General features: G+C 41.9%; 1 protein-coding gene across 1 annotated transcript; it reads right to left on the bottom strand.

Annotated features, from left to right (window-relative positions):
- Positions 1–3,302: 3,302 nt before the first annotated feature.
- Positions 3,303–14,569, bottom strand: sypb (synaptophysin b). The gene is made up of 7 exons (XM_034590335.1): positions 14,425–14,569; positions 12,236–12,301; positions 5,726–5,850; positions 5,420–5,618; positions 5,110–5,301; positions 4,702–5,014; positions 3,303–3,436 (listed from the first exon to the last, which is right to left on the bottom strand). The coding sequence occupies exons 1-6, from the start codon at positions 14,440–14,442 to the stop codon at positions 4,733–4,735; spliced, it is 882 nt and encodes a 293-aa protein (XP_034446226.1). The 5' UTR covers positions 14,443–14,569; the 3' UTR covers positions 3,303–3,436; positions 4,702–4,732.
- Between the last annotated feature and the right edge of the window lie 1,214 nt (positions 14,570–15,783).

Raw genomic sequence — 15,783 nt, 5'->3', positions numbered from 1 at the left:
AAAAGCCTCCACACTGCTCCTGTGGTGTCATCCAAGTCTCCATACACACCATCAGTTTACGCCATGTTTTTAGCCTAAATGTCCGCTACCGGAAGTGCGCCTCCAGTGGAGGATCTCAGCAGACGTTTAGGCTAAAAACATGGTGTAAACTGATTGGTGGTCAAAGGTCAAGGTCAGTGTGAGATCGATAGATATTTTTTTTTTGCCCTGTGAACATGATATCTCTGGTACGCCTGGGAAAAAACTCCTTTCACATTGAATACAAACAATCGCTTGGACTCAAGGATTGACTGATTTGATTTTGGTAACCATGGGTCAAAGGTCAAGGTCGCGTTGGCCTCACAAAGTATGTTGATGTATTTTCTTGAACGCGATTGTTAAGATCAATTTGAGAAAATGTTTTCAAATTTGGCACAAAGATTCATTTGGACTCAAAGAAGAACTGATTAGATTTTGGTGGTCAAAGGTCAAAGTTCAAGGTCACTGTAACCTCTCAAAACACATATTTTGCCTTGTGAATTTGATATCTCAGGTACATCCAAAAGGGAATTCTTTCAAATTTGGCCTATATGTTAACTTAGACCCATAAATGTATCAACTGGATTTTGGTGGTCATATGTCAGAGGGCAAGGTCACGGTGGTATCACAAAACTGTTGATCAGTTGTCACTTGGGCTCAAAGATGAACTGATCAGATTTCAGTGGTCAGGTTAAGGTCTCGGTGATCTCTATGAATCCAGAAATGTATGTTGACAGAAACTGCACTGCTTGGCAGAGGCATACAACCACAGTGCAGTAGTTCTAGTTCTTCTCGACATGTACATGTGACACATTAAAACAGTAATTGTTCTGTTATTAGTCCATGCACATCCGATAATTACATTAACGATAAAATAACAACCCAATCAGTGTTTGACTCCTTAACTCTCAGATTAAGAATATGTCAATTTATCTTTACACAACAGTAAAATTTCTTTCGTGGTTTTCTATGGGGAATAAGTAAAATAAGATGAAATCTGATGAATATCTCTACAATTATAAGGAATGAAACCTGGTGAACCCCATACTTACCGTCCTTCTTATACTCTTATACAGCCATGCACATTTATTTATGTCAGTAATCACACTGCACTTTCTACAGGAAATGCACATTCTAGTTTCATATGTATGTGTAGTGGTTCAGCTAACCTACATATTGAGTATAAAGGTCAGTGTGTTTTTCTGTTTCCTGTATTAATAAAACTGGTAATTAACATTTTAAAACATAATTTTAGTAAACTCAACTCAATGAAGCAAAATTAAATAAAACAAATCAAACAGCCAACTCCTATGAACAGAAGTACACATTTTAACCTTCAACAGAATAATTTCAAGTTTATTTCATTTTTGTTTCACATGGATCCCATATAATAAGAATACATCAGATTTCTGGAGAGTCTTGGATATTTTTTTTCTCTGACTTATCATTATCGTAAATACTAATATGAATACATCATACACAATAAACACAGCACTATCCAAAGGCGTAGAGAGTATCACAAGACATCATTCACCACTAACAACAGAGTATATTTCATTTCAGCATATTTATAAGAGCTACAATAAAAGAGTGAAGGACATAGAAAGAGAACAAAAAAAACAGAGGTGGAGAGGGGGGGCTAGAGGAAGAGAGAGAGAGAGCCAGGTGCTTCTACACTGCCTGAACCAAAGAACCCTGATTTAGAAAATAAACAAAAGAAGGAGTGAACCAAGGCAGTGCAATGGATCGATGTACTGGAGGTGGAGGACGACTCACTCAGACGAGAACTGTGGATGCAAAACTACCAATCAAGACACACCTCTTACCATTTGGCAAACACGATCTCGTATATATCCAAACAGAGGATTGGCAGTAGGACGGGTGCAGTCAAATCTGGAGAGAAGTAATTATTGCAGTACTTAACGTTGTGCTTTGAGTAGAATGGAGCAGAGCTGATTTAGTCTAATGCTTTCTGGCAGCTTTGAGCCTCTCAAATATGTTCAGGGATGCTTTTGGATATAATGTGTAAAGATGCATGCAGTAAATTCAGTTGCCTTCAGAAAGAGAATAGATAAAGAAGGATTGAGGATGCAGGAGAAGTATATATGGAGATATACTGTTCAGACCGCCTAATAATAATATTAATATTTGTTACCATGGCATAACCAGAGATATACTTTATTCTCATTTACCTGTTCTTGTTAATATTGTGAGTATGCATGTGTGATAGAAACACCAGTTAAAAAACTATATGACTCTGTCTTAAACGTTCTGGAGGACACAAAAAGGCGCTCGCAAACAGGATGAGGGTTCACCGACAAAACGTGTTAGATGGCGTTACATAAATGTGAACAAAAAAACAAACACGCACTTCTAAAACTGTTGTTCTCTGCCCCAATTAACAAATTCCATACCGATAGTAGACTATAGAGCACTGCAAACACGAGATGCTACCATGCTCACTAATTTTCTTAACCCTATGTTATTTTTAATCTTCTGTATGTCAGGATTTAACATGTTCCGTGTATTACGAGAGTTCACCCTCTCTTGACAGTAATATTTGATTGAAAAATATATATATAAAAACATAAATAAAGTGGAAACAACCTACTTGTAGCCCACTGCTGTCATCCATTCACTTCTACTATTATATATTAATCTTTGATTACTCACTGATAATTCTCTTTTCATTTTCCTTTTAACACTTCAATCGCATTTTCCACGACACGAGGGATTAAAAAAAGAAAAGAAAGAAGAAACAAATTCACAGATTCTGAGATGAATTAATAAAACCATCAGTGTGTTGTGAACAATTTAAGGGACTTGAAGGGCAAAGGTCAAACTATGTGAGCTCCTAAAAAGAACCAAAGTAAATGCAATTGAATAACTCTGTGCTCAACATTTGTTGTATAACAACTAATATGGAGTGCACAATTATTCAACTGTGTACATATAATCGCCTGTTGATATTTACACAGCACAGACAAATACATTCTCCCAAGTTAAATATTACTACAATTTTTTTTTTTTTCTCCATAAATGTTAGTCTTTTTCCATTACAAGGTTTCTCTTAAATGTTCGTCAACGAATGTTTTGGTATTTGTATTCAAGTTTTTCTCGTATAACCAAACAGACAATCCTCTGTTGTCTTCTACAGTTAAATACATCACGAGAATAAACATCATGTTACAGTAAAGACCCCCCAAACAACCCCCACCCCCCCACCCCCATCCCCCATCCCTCACACCGCCGTGATCCTGCTCCGCGATGGCGATCCCCCTCCCCAGGCCCCACCAGGTTGTGCCCTCCATGCCTCCCTCCCTCCGCCTGTCAACACACAGATACACAAACAGACACACAGAGGAGTGTGGAAATGCAGGCGATGGTCGAGAGCCACACTCCCAAATCACAAGGTCACCTTGGGAGGAGGAGAAAGGTGGAGAAGGGAGAGACAGCGGGAGGGAAAATATTTTTAATTAATTAACCAGTAACTGTGAACAAATTCATATGAAAAGCTGATATGGAAATAACTTTGTGATGATTCCCATGACAGAAAAAGCAAATTTTCTTCACATACGATTTTCTACAGCCACGAAGCACCAAACGAAAAAAAATCTCTTTCACTCTGTGCTTTACTGGGTAACTGTGGAACTCAAGGGCAAAAAGAGCAGGAGATTGATTATCTACTATAGCTTCCCATAGGAATTACTATAAAAGGGATTGGGCCATAGTCTACTTTGTGAGTCAGATGTTTCGAACACTGTCCATCTCTCTGAAACTCAACACAATTGTGTCAAAGAACAACCACTGCTGGCTGTGTTGCTTTTAAAGGATAGTTTCACATGTCTAAATTAAAATCATAATTGCATAACCGTGTGTGCATTTCATAAGTCATATCCTGGATTAGATGCCCTCTTAGTATAAATGATGTGGCACAACATCCACAACATCCTGCCGTGCAAAAATACATTCTTCAACCAAAATAACTCGTTTTGTTGGTCACTTGGGAGCACTCTCACTAAACTGTGCACATATCATCAAGTCCTCAAATCTGAATGACCATATCTTTGCTCTGTGCTGGTTTCCACCAACCCCTCTGGCTCTTTAGCAGCCAAATGATGCATTATATTCACCAGCTCTAGTCTCTAACTGTGTCAGTCTGTGGATTGGTCCTGAGCAGGCGCTGTACACTGGGTTTTTAGAGCTTTTTCACAGACCACAGCTGCCTGAAAACAACACAATGAGAGCTTTGAGATGAAACCAAAAAATAAAGCTGTGGCCCAGAACAGTTACAAACACAATGGTGATAATTCTCCACATTGTGGGTAAAGAAACACTGATCATTTATGACCAGCTGATGCTAATATGAGGGTTCAGAAGTGGAATCAATCTAAGCAATGAATGCGGCTGTTTTACTGGTCTCATTTGTAACATGTTTCTAAACACCACATCGGAATTTGCAGCTGAGAAGGTGGGAATAATTGTTGAATATTGATATTGTCAACAGGATGATTCTGACAGGTTATTTGCTCTGTTATCTGTGATTGTCGAGCGGATACATTTTCCAGTTTTGAGTGTTACACTGTATCCACATTTGAATGAGGCTTTTGAAAGGCTCAGAGAAATGCTTGTTTGACATTTGCGTAGCAGTAACGTCCGAACGCTGATAATTTGCACACTCACCATCCTGCAGCGCTGGTTTGGCTGGACAGGCTCACATTTGATTAGAGTAGGAGGTGGGCTGCTGCTCATAGCCCTGGCTGTAGCCTCCTTCCTCGGTGTAGCCTCCCTGCTGGCCGTAGTCGGGCTGGTAGCCTCCCTGGGAGCCGGCGTAGGGGTCCTGCTGAGCGTAGTCTCCCTGGGCGAAGGAATCGGGGGCGGGCTGCTTCTCCTGCGACGCGACGTATGTTCCAGCGAAGGCAGTCATCCAGCCGGTCTCCTTGAACACGAACCAGAGGTTTCCTATCCACAGGATCAGGTTGATGAAGCCAAAAGCCTGTGGAGCAGATAAGTGTTAGTTCTAGCAGCGATTTTCCGTGACTGTCCTGATATCAACACAGCTCAGTTCAGTGTGAAGCAGCAAGGACCCACCACAGAGGTGTTCAGGCCGGAGACCTTGGGGTCGTAGAGCTCCTTACAGCGAGTCTCTGGTTCGTCACAGGCCGGGATGAGAGTGATGACCTTCTCTGGATCGGTGGCCGTTTTCACGTCTGACAGGCCTTTAGCCCAAGCACAGGAAGATACCAGCCAAAAGAAGGTGAACACCGCCGTCACGATAAAGTCCTGGTGATCATCAAGACAAGAGAATCACTGTTACTGTGCAACCACTGCTAAATACTAATCATAGGTCTAGTTGTAGGAATTTCGATACCAAGAAGGTGTGAGGGAAGAACAAACTCACAATCTGAGGCCCTTTGTTGTTTTCGCGGTACTTCTCCAGAAGGAAACAGTAAGCAGACAGGGCTGCCATGGAGTAGAGGAAGGAAAAGACACCGATGGTGACGAAGAACTCAGCTGAGGAGGAGTAGTCCCCGACCAGGAATAGACGCTCGGTCTTCTCTCCCTTACAGGTGGGGGCATCAAAGTAAACCTGATGGAGCCTGAAGACAGAAAGACACAGAGATTCAAGATGAAAGTTGTTTGATTTATTTTTTCTCACTTCTACAACACCGGAGACTGTGAAGGCAAAAAAAAAAAAAATACAAACCTGAATGGATATTCAAATTTTACTTCCATGCTTAGGTCACTCTCCGACCGGTTTTTACACTCCACGGACATCTTGAACATGCCGGAGTAGCTGCCACATGTCGAGAAGGCGAAGATGGCAAAGATCTGCGGGAGAAAGGAGACGACGCATATCAGTCACACTGTGGAAAACAGAAAACACCATCAAACCGTTATGACTGATCATATACACGAATCTCTACGCCCCAGTACAGTTCAGTTATGTAACCATGTCAACAAAGAGCTGTGGTGTAAAACAGGTGACGGCTCCATTTCCACAGAGAGCTGCAGGCTGTGCTTCCACCACCTGCAACGAGCAGTACCAGCGCTCCAGCCAATCACGGTGGAGCTGCCGGGGGAAACGCACACAGACTGCAAATCAGGGCCGACGGAATCACCGGGTCACACGGCGAGGACTGTAACTGTTGCCATGGTTACCGTTGTATTGCCGAAGATGTTCAGTTGTATTTTGTGGTGCAACAGAGGCTGTCACGTTAATACCACAAACTGACACGCATGAAGATAAACTCACACACGTACACACACGCACACACACACACACTCGCACAGCAGATTAGACAAGTCACGACTATTTATACCACACCCTCCCTACACTGTGGGCCAGATCCGATTGGATAGAAAATCCAGCCATTAATCTGAGGTGCTCCACCATCTGTCGCCAAATACTCAACTACAAGCGATTGTACAGCCAGTCACAACATACACACACACACACACACACACACACACACACACACAAAGCCACACCCCCACACGTGAGCTTGTACAAACACACACATACACAATCCCACACACCCATAGACAAAGGAATCTCTCTCGTCCTGTCGTCTACCTGCCGCAGGCTTCAGCACACTAAACTATTTACAGTAATCTTTCAGCTAATGTGAGTCGGAGGCTTGTTTGTTGGATGTACACACAGCAGCCGCCTGAAGCTCGTTGTGATCACTACACTCGACCCTCTCTGTTCCTGCAGGGCTGTTTTATCTTTTAGAGACGACTCCCATGATCACGAACAGTCTCCCTCCCTGTCGCTGCTTATTAACACATTTTAATAATCAATGCAAATCACTGTAGATGTGATGGAAGTGGCGGCATTAGTGTGTGAGTCTGATAAATAACTCGGTCTATTGCAAATTTCAAGCGAAGAAAAAGCTTTAAAGCGTTCAAATCTGCCCCAAAACACAAATGATTGTATTATTTTTTACAAAGTATAATGGAACTATTTAAAGATTATGTTATTATATATTAAATAGCATTTATCTAACACACACCAATGGTACATCATCAGGGGGAATTCTGGGGTTAAGTATTCTGCCAAAGGACAGAAATCGACCCCCTGATTTGTGGATGACCCGCTCTACCACCTGAGCCACTACCTCTTTCTAAGTTCAAACCAGGCGCTTCTTTAGGTGTCAATTTACTTTAAAGGAGACATATTCTGCTCATATTCAGGTTCATAATTTAAATTTGGGTTATTACTAGTAAAGGTTTACATACATAGTATTAAATAATGTTCAGAAAACACATAATTAAATATTAAAACAAAATATGTGAGATCCTACGACGAGGCAGCAAAATGTGGGATGTGTTTTTTTGCAGCATTTAAACCCCACAAAGAAAAGCAGGATGTTACACTGCAGCAGTTGTGCCATTAATCAATACGTACCGCATGTGCAGTGTCGGCACAAACCTTTACACTTGTGTGCATTACTTGGACCAGAAGATATAAATCATCTATCTCATTTTGTTTATTATAGCTGCCTCATGGTGCTAACTGTTACTATTATTGAGGCGGTTTATGGGTTTTAAAGCTCCCAGTGTCCATATTGTTCTTTCATTATTCCTCTGAGGTGGTTTGTAGGTTTCATGAGATGAATCAATATAGAGGCCGACAACATTTGGGGCCCCGGCTGCACATTTGGCTCCTGTCTTCCTCTTTACAGATAAAATAAACTTTGGGCTGGATTCTCTATTTAAAGGTTCAGTGTTTAGGATTTAGTGACATCTAGTGGTGACGTTGCATATTGCAGCTGAACACCCTTCACCTCACCCTCCCCTTCCAAGGGACTATTCTAGGGTAAAGAAAACAACAATTCGAACAATTTAGATGATTAAACACTAATGAAAACATCACTTGGATTATTTTCAATTCAATCTCTACCAATAGATCCATTTCACCTAAATTTGACACACTGAACCTTTAAGTAACTGCATGATCCTAAAGGGATTTGAACCATTACATTTCATTTAGCTATTTAGTAGAACCACAAAGATTTGATGAATTAATTGAGGTAAGCACCATTTTTATATGTAGCTGAATGTGAATCTTGAATAGTTTTACTTATCACACTGATTTATGTTCGAATGTTCATTTTTCCTGTACGTTTGGTTTTTAATTCGTTATTTTTTGCTGTAAAAACAGGAGGAAACATCGCGATTGACCGCTGAGACTGACTTGTGATTGGTCGAGCATGTGAAACTCCAAATGACGTGATCAAGGCAAGATGGCCGCTCCCGTAATATTTTGGATTCATTTTCATATAACGGTACAAAGTGGAGATGGGTGACGACCCGTCTTTACAAACCTTCTGTGCTTATTACATTTTATTCAGGGGGGGGAAATGAATCTGTCGAAACTTAATGGTCATCCACAGCTTTTGAGACTTTTTACTCAAAACCACAAAGCCTCTGATTGCTCTAAACTAACATGGTGGACTGACCAACATTGGCCTACACCACTAGCTTATAAGTCTAAAACCCACAACCAGGAAACAGAATCCGAACAGAGCGCACAATAGCACAATTAAGAGCTGTAGATTTACAGTGATAGATGACTGGAAGGACGGGCAATGGAGGAGGAAGAGAAGGACAAACAGGCCGAGAGAAGAAATGGTGGCACGCTGAGTGTTAGGTGCCATGGTAACACATCACATAGTGAGGAGGCAGACGCTGGTTTCTACCCCTCCTGGTATTCTGGATGGTTGTCAACTCCTCTATGCCGAGAAGATACACAATCCTGCACACTGCGACACAAACGATCTGTCTCTCCTCACAATGTCTGTCTTTCTGTCTCTGCCTCTCTACATTAAAACTGATCCACACATGAATAAATACCAGTAGAATGATGAGAATCACAAAAATAAAAAAATAATATATCAGATGTTACAATTTGTCCATCAACAAATAAGATCCGCATTTTTAGATTAAGATTTTTTATTTAATTAGATTTTTTCTTTCTTAATTATGACCAAGATACAAAATTTGTCAATTTTATTTTGAAAACATTAAATCCTGTCCAAGTTCATATGGCACAAAACCTTTGAAATCCATCCTTATCAGAATAAAATTGTAATTACAAAAATAAAAAATATATTTTTCAATGAACGTGGGTGTTTTGCCGAGGTTCTGATATTTTATATAATACTGTATATACTGTCGCACATTATATAAAAACATGGAAAGCCAAAGGCAACAAAAGGGAAAAAATAAACTGGAGCTGTGGAAGGTTTCATCTGAGGCCCTGGAGTAATAACCAGAGAAAGTGTCTGACAGTAAAATCCCTCTGAGCTACAACAAAACCAACAGCTTTTATTACACATTAGGGACTAAACCAGAGCGAATAAGGCTCTTTACTTCATGTTCTCACAGAAACAGCCTCTTTTCATGTTTGCCGGGAGTGAGTCAGAGGGTGAAAATTTGAATGCAGATGAAATCCAGCACAGCATCGTGCAGCAGCAGAGGCAGGAGAAGGTTTGCAGACTCTGTGGTTGAGCTGTATATTTGGGAACTCAATGTCTTCCAACATCCATCATATCTAAGCTTTGTCAGCACTATTCCCCAGAGACACACAGAGGGAGAGGGGTGGGGTGATGTGGGGAAAATATGAGGTGGGTAAAGCGACAGGATTCACACATACGGGGACGTTGTTTTCATCTCACACATTTTTCACAGATAAAGAGTATTTTTACTCCTCGGGTGTAGAAAACAAATCCCAAGATCGCACATCCTCAACCCACACGTGACAGAATCCGTTTACATCTACTTTCAATTATATGAATATGAACACTGCTGCTTTGTATTTTATATAAAAATCACATCAGCACATCGCGGATGCCAGAGAAGGTTTGATTTCTACTGCACAATGGTATTTTTGTTTCCATCGCTGCCAGTTTTCCACTGAATCCTGCTTCACTTAAACAGGAAAAATACTTCTGAGGGGTGGCTCCTCTCTCCCCTCCTGAAAAACCCTGTGCTGCTCGTGATGCATGCCCATATTAATCCAGAAAGAGCAGCAGCTCCAGCAGCCCCTCCTATAGTCTGACGCGGAGGCACGCAGGCCCTCTGACAGATGATTCATGGAGCCTGGCTTCCTGAGCGGGGCTTCTGATTGGTGGTGGGCTCGCTGTGACCCAGGGAGGCAGTGATGAGGTGTTGGCACACTCACACAGCTCCAGGGAAGGACTACGGAGTCATGCAGCACACTCATGCCTCTGACTGTTCCCTGGCATATCTGCAGAGCCCATTACAGAGTGGGACTGCACTGGCACGCACGTTTTCATCTGGGTTGTGTTATGTTCTCAGGGCTGAGGAGCAGGGGCGTAGCGAAGATTTACAGGGTCCATGCCCAGAAAGGGACCAACCCACACCCCATCAATTTCCTCCTCATCTACCCTCCAAAAATTCTTTAGAATATCTTTATTCAAGGATCAATTATCAGGAGAATTATATCCAGAATATATACAGTATAGACTATCAAATTATTATAATTATTATTATTACTTAAAATGATTAGGACTGAAACTAATTAGTATTTCATTTTTTTGATTAATTTGTCTTGTTTCTTAAATTTTCCAGTTTTGTGACCTCCTCAGGTGCCTTGTTTTGTTTATTATAAATATATATTCATAATATTCATAATAGTAATGAACCATTTCATTACACGGGGGCCTTTCTAAACACCCAAGGAAATAAATGCAAGTGTTTACGTAAATTGAAATTGTCAAATCCTCAAATTGTAGAAGCCTAAACTAAATTTGAAAAAATTATAAAAATCGATTACGAAGATAGTTGCTGTTTCATTTTCCGTAGACCAAATAATTTTGGTCACAGTGTTGATCATAGTAGAGCCAGTTTCTAACATCGCATCAGAAAGGAAAAGGCAAGAAAAGACAAGAAAAGGAAAAGAAAGGACGCACAGATCTGAGAGGTCCTCGCTCAGCTGTCATTAGCACCAGTATTCCCACCACCGTGGAGCCTCAGCTGTAGAGAAAACAAACTGCCATAGAGAAGCCCGGCTGTTTACCCAGCAGCCTCAGCAAGCTGCTGCTGCTGCTGCTGACGGAGGACAAACAGTGTGGATGACAACGGATTATGTGAAGATATGTGCGGCTGCAGGACAATATCCTTAATGATTCATCATCTAAAAAAAGTCTGAATATGCTCCTGGGTGAATCTACACTCACAGTTATTGTCATTTTTCAGCAATCTGTTGATTATTCTCTCAATTAACTGATGGAATTGTTTGTGCTAGTAAATAACAGGAAATAGTATCTCAGGTTACAACATCCCAAGATGATGTCATCATGTTGATTGTTTTGTGGTGCCGACAAACCAAAGATATTGACTTTATGATTGAACAAGACAAAGAGAAGCAGTAATTAATCTTAAATGAGAAGCCGGTGTTTGGCATTTATGCTCAACACATTGCAATGTTTAATAATTTTGTAAAATAATATAAAAATCTGAGATATTCTCTGGTCGCTTGTCTGATAATAGACGTGATACAAAGTCGTAAGAGTCCATATTTTATAGTGTTATATTAATAAAAAATCTTTCTCAAACACTGAACACTTGAGCTGAATGAAGTGACGGTATTCAAACTGCTCTTCCTGGTTAAACTAGAGCATCGATAGTTTGCTGGCTCCATCATCTGGTGGAGGAGAACATGCACATCAAATCAAAAAAGCAGTAACAACCAGCGCTCGTGTGCAGAGGTCGCGTCCTCTGTGGAGGATTTGACAAACTGTCATTATATTTCTCAGCGGACTGACGCCGTGTTACTACGACAGTGACGTAACACATCCTGCTGGTGTCTCCGGCTCAGGCCTGCTGGGGCGGTATCATCGTAACCACACGGATACGAGAGACTCCTCAGGAATAATCTCAGTCTTCATTCAAATACAACTCAGAGAGTAATTACTCGACATGAGAAGGAGAAAAAGAAACAGATCTGCCTGAGTGTTCGAGAGGCTTCAACTGTGAATGATTTACTGTCTCTATGAGAGAATAGTGACATCTATTATTAAGCTGCATGCAGCTTTATGACCTCTGTGTAAAAGAAGGTCAAAAATCTGCCAGTAAGAGACATGGGATTATTATTTATAGTAAAAAACATGATTAAAATTAAAAATACTCATGCATTAGTGTTATTTCTTGCAGTCAACAATAGATATGTAAAAAGAAGATTACTTACCCATTGTAGAACTTTTATAAATCCCAGAGGTTGTTTGAGTATAGTGAACTGCCCTTGGGCCACCAACTGTCAAGACACAAACATAAGAGATCAGCTCATTTTTCAACGTTGTCATATTAGACTCTCTCTGTGTGTAAGAACCAGGCGTGGTGACGGTGATGCTGTTGAAAAAAATAAAACAAACACATTAGCTCAGCCTCACAGGCCACAGACCTGCAGGCCTGTTCCGCTGCCGGCACCTGCAGGTGCTTGTTACAGAGCAAATATGTGCCGGTGAATAAAGGGAGTCTCAGCTGGAAGCTTTGAGATGCTGGAGAACTACAGTTTAGTGATGTTGACTTCAAAGGCACAGATTTAGTGTGTGTGTGTGTACTTCTACTTTAAACCTTTGTGAGGACCATTTTGAGGATAGACTTTACGGAATGAGGACATTTTGTCCGGTCCTCAGTTGATCAAAGACCAACTTGGTTTTAGGGTAAACTAAGGTTACAAGTAGGTTTAATGTAGGTGTAGTTGTAGGTTAGATTTAGAATTGGGTTTAGAATGAGGTTAGGTTTAGAATTAGGTTTAGGTTTAGGTTAGTGTTATAGGGTAAGAGGCTACGGAATGCATTATGCCAATGAGTGTCCTCACTAATGTATAACTACAAGTGTGTGAGAGAGTGTGTGTGTATTTGTGTGTGTGTGTGTGTGTGTGTGTGTGTGTGTGTGTGTGTGTGTGTGTGTGTGTGTGTGTGTGTGGTCCAGGTATTACTGATATTGTGAGGACCTAAATCTGTTCACACAGTCACATTGTGGGGACTTGTCTTCCTTGTGGGGACAAAAAATCAAGTCCCTAAAATGTAAACCATCAAAATAATTACATTTTAAGGTGAAGGCATGTTTTGAGTTAGGGTTAAGCTTTTAGGTTGAGGTTAGGTTAAGGTTTAAATTAATGTTAGGTTAAAGGTTAAGGGATAGGTTAAGGATTAGGTTAAGGGTTAGGCGTGTATAGTAACTCTGGTTGAGGTTAGAGTAAGTCTCCAGGAAATCAATGTAAGTCAATGTAATGTCCTCTGAAGTCATGGAGACACGACTCTCTGTGTGTGTGTGAGTGTGAGTGTGTGTGAGAGAGAGAGAGACAGAGAGAGAGAGAGAGAGAGAGAGAGAGAGAGAGAGAGAGAGAGAGAGAGAGCTCCTGCCAGCATTACAATAAGACAAAGCTGATTAACTGACTGTTTTCTCCTGAGCAGCGCCGCTCCTCCTCCTCCTCTCCTCTTTATTCGTGTGTGAGGAACCTGTCTGTGTCTGTGGAGCCAAAAGGTTGGGATGCATTTGTGCGCAGGTGAATGCGGCACCGCCAAGGAGGCGATGTGTGTCTGTGTGTGTTTGTGTGTGTCTGTGTGTGTCTGTCCCTGCTTGTGCATCAATAAATGGCCGCACAGGAACAAGCAGCAGTCTTGTTTTTCGGCTTCTCCTCCTCGGGCTGTGGAAGCTTCTCACCCTTGACCGCCAAAAAATGCCACATTATGCAGATGACGCATGATCAAGAAATGAAAAAATAAAATCCTAAACCAGCCTGATACCCGCTCCTCGCCTGTGTAGATATGAATTGTGTCTTTGTCACAAGCAGCAGCAGCAGCAGCAGCAGCAGCAGCAGCAGCGGCGGCTCAGTGTGAGAGGATGAGCTGCAGGAGCGCGTCCTTCTGTGTCGGGCCTACTGCGGCTCCGCTGAAAACACCGAGGCCCCTTGGAAATTAATCAGATTCCCGTTTGTTATCTTAGCAACAAGCGGCCTAATTGATACGCGAACAACCTAAATCAATTAGCCGAGATCTCTGGAGATAATTCCCCAACATCCTCTCCTTCCCTTTTTTTGCCAAATGTCATTGCTGCTGCAGCCCCTGGACATCCCACACGTTTTGGGGACCGGGCCACTCCATCACACCGACTGCAGCATCACTGGAGGAAAATCACCCCGGTTCCGTGCGGTGCCTTTGCACGAATGCATGTATTAGACAAATGCATGCATTCATATTTCGACTGCAAGGCATCGGGGGGGGAACTCTGCGTTAACGCGTTAAATCGGTGGTTTGCGACAAAAAAAAACGCACATATTCATTAAAGCGCACGACAAAGATACACGGGAGGAATAAATCCACCGCAGCTGCCAAACGAAACCACAACGAAATAGAGGATATTTCTCCTTACCTGGTTTACAACATCCATCTTGGCCGCTTACTCGCTGATAAGAGGATCAGAGGGGCGGAGGGAGGGAGGCGTCTCATCCGGAACAGCCCAGGGGAGGAAGACGCCCAGAAGGAAGAGCCGGACTGCGTCACGAGCGTCGTGACGTCTGACGAATCACTGGGCGTGGAGCAGAAAAGGGCCGGTTCGTCCAATCACGGCGCAGCTTTATTCTAAGGCAGAGGAGATTTTTTGCCTGGAGGGAGTTGTGATGAAGAGGAGGGAGGCATGGAGGCTGCTCCTGCTCCAGGAGCAGGAGGAGGGATGTTCAGGGGGGGAGATGTAAAGGTTGCACTAACTGCTGCTGGTCATTAGAGAGGCGGCGGAATCACCTGACATTCACAACTACTGTGTTTGAAGCAGAATATATTTTCCCTCTCACCGGGCAAACCTCATTCTGAGCAGAGCAAGTTGTGGGAGGTTCAGTGAGAGTTCAAGTTATCTGCATTTGTGCAAATTGCAGTAAAAAATAATCTAATAAAACAGGATTAAGAACACGCACAGGTTATTGTTTTGCACGCGTTGTTTTCCCCTCAAAGAAGAAGTGAATCCCAGATGTTGTCCATCTGCCGGTCCATTAATGGCTGATTACATAATTCAATCTTTTGTGTGTGTTTCTCTTAGTGGTTCTCCACATCCATTCATTGTTAAATAAACAAAAACCTCCAGGACCTTTCAGCTCCAGTAAAATGTTTGGAGTCACACGATATTCTTTCTGCACAAGAATAACAACTGTCACAAAAAGAACTAACATGTCAGCCACAGAAGGGCAGATACCTCCGTCAAGGCCTAACAACCCAACAAATAGTCCCCGTACCTTCATAGATACCAGCTCCCTCAATGCGCCTAATTCTTTACATCATTATTCCCTAGGAAATTGGTGAAAGCGACAATATTACCATCTATCTATCATGTTCTGTGGGAGGTGACCTGTAGCGAGATGTGTGAGGTGGAGGTTCCCTGCTTCATGTGATGTCATAGGTGTTTATAATCTCCCTTATTTATTATCAACATTAATAAAGTTTGCTTTGAGCGCTGGAGCCTTGTGAGTGTTGAGAAAGTAATTAAGGGATACTTACCCTGTGTGTGTGTTTTTTTGTCGTCACTACTCTCTTTTCTGTTTACGTGTTGTCCTCGTGTACAGTTGTTGAACCTGATTCGTCTCCTTACCTAAATTGAACGTGTTCTTCCCTGACCCCCACTTCATCCTTCCATCAAGTTCCATATAATCAGTGTGGTAGTTTTTGTGTAATGCTGCTAAATAAGACAAACAAACAGACACAGATGAAAACATAAACTCCTTGGTGACGTAATAAAACACCA

Source organism: Hippoglossus hippoglossus, chromosome 7 (genome assembly GCF_009819705.1).
Source record: "Hippoglossus hippoglossus isolate fHipHip1 chromosome 7, fHipHip1.pri, whole genome shotgun sequence".
Classification (NCBI taxonomy): domain Eukaryota; kingdom Metazoa; phylum Chordata; class Actinopteri; order Pleuronectiformes; family Pleuronectidae; genus Hippoglossus; species Hippoglossus hippoglossus.
The sequence above is the reverse complement of the archived record's forward strand: the minus strand, read 5'-3'. Positions and strand labels throughout refer to the sequence as shown.

Excerpts from the sequence above, each read along its gene's own strand:
- sypb (XM_034590335.1), bottom strand. Across the intron at positions 5,851-12,235 it reads TTATAAAAGTTCTACAATGG|ATCTTTGCCATCTTCGCCTT; the intron begins GTAAGTAATCTT and ends TTTCTCCCGCAG. Across the intron at positions 5,302-5,419 it reads ACAACAAAGGGCCTCAGATT|GACTTTATCGTGACGGCGGT; the intron begins GTGAGTTTGTTC and ends GATGATCACCAG.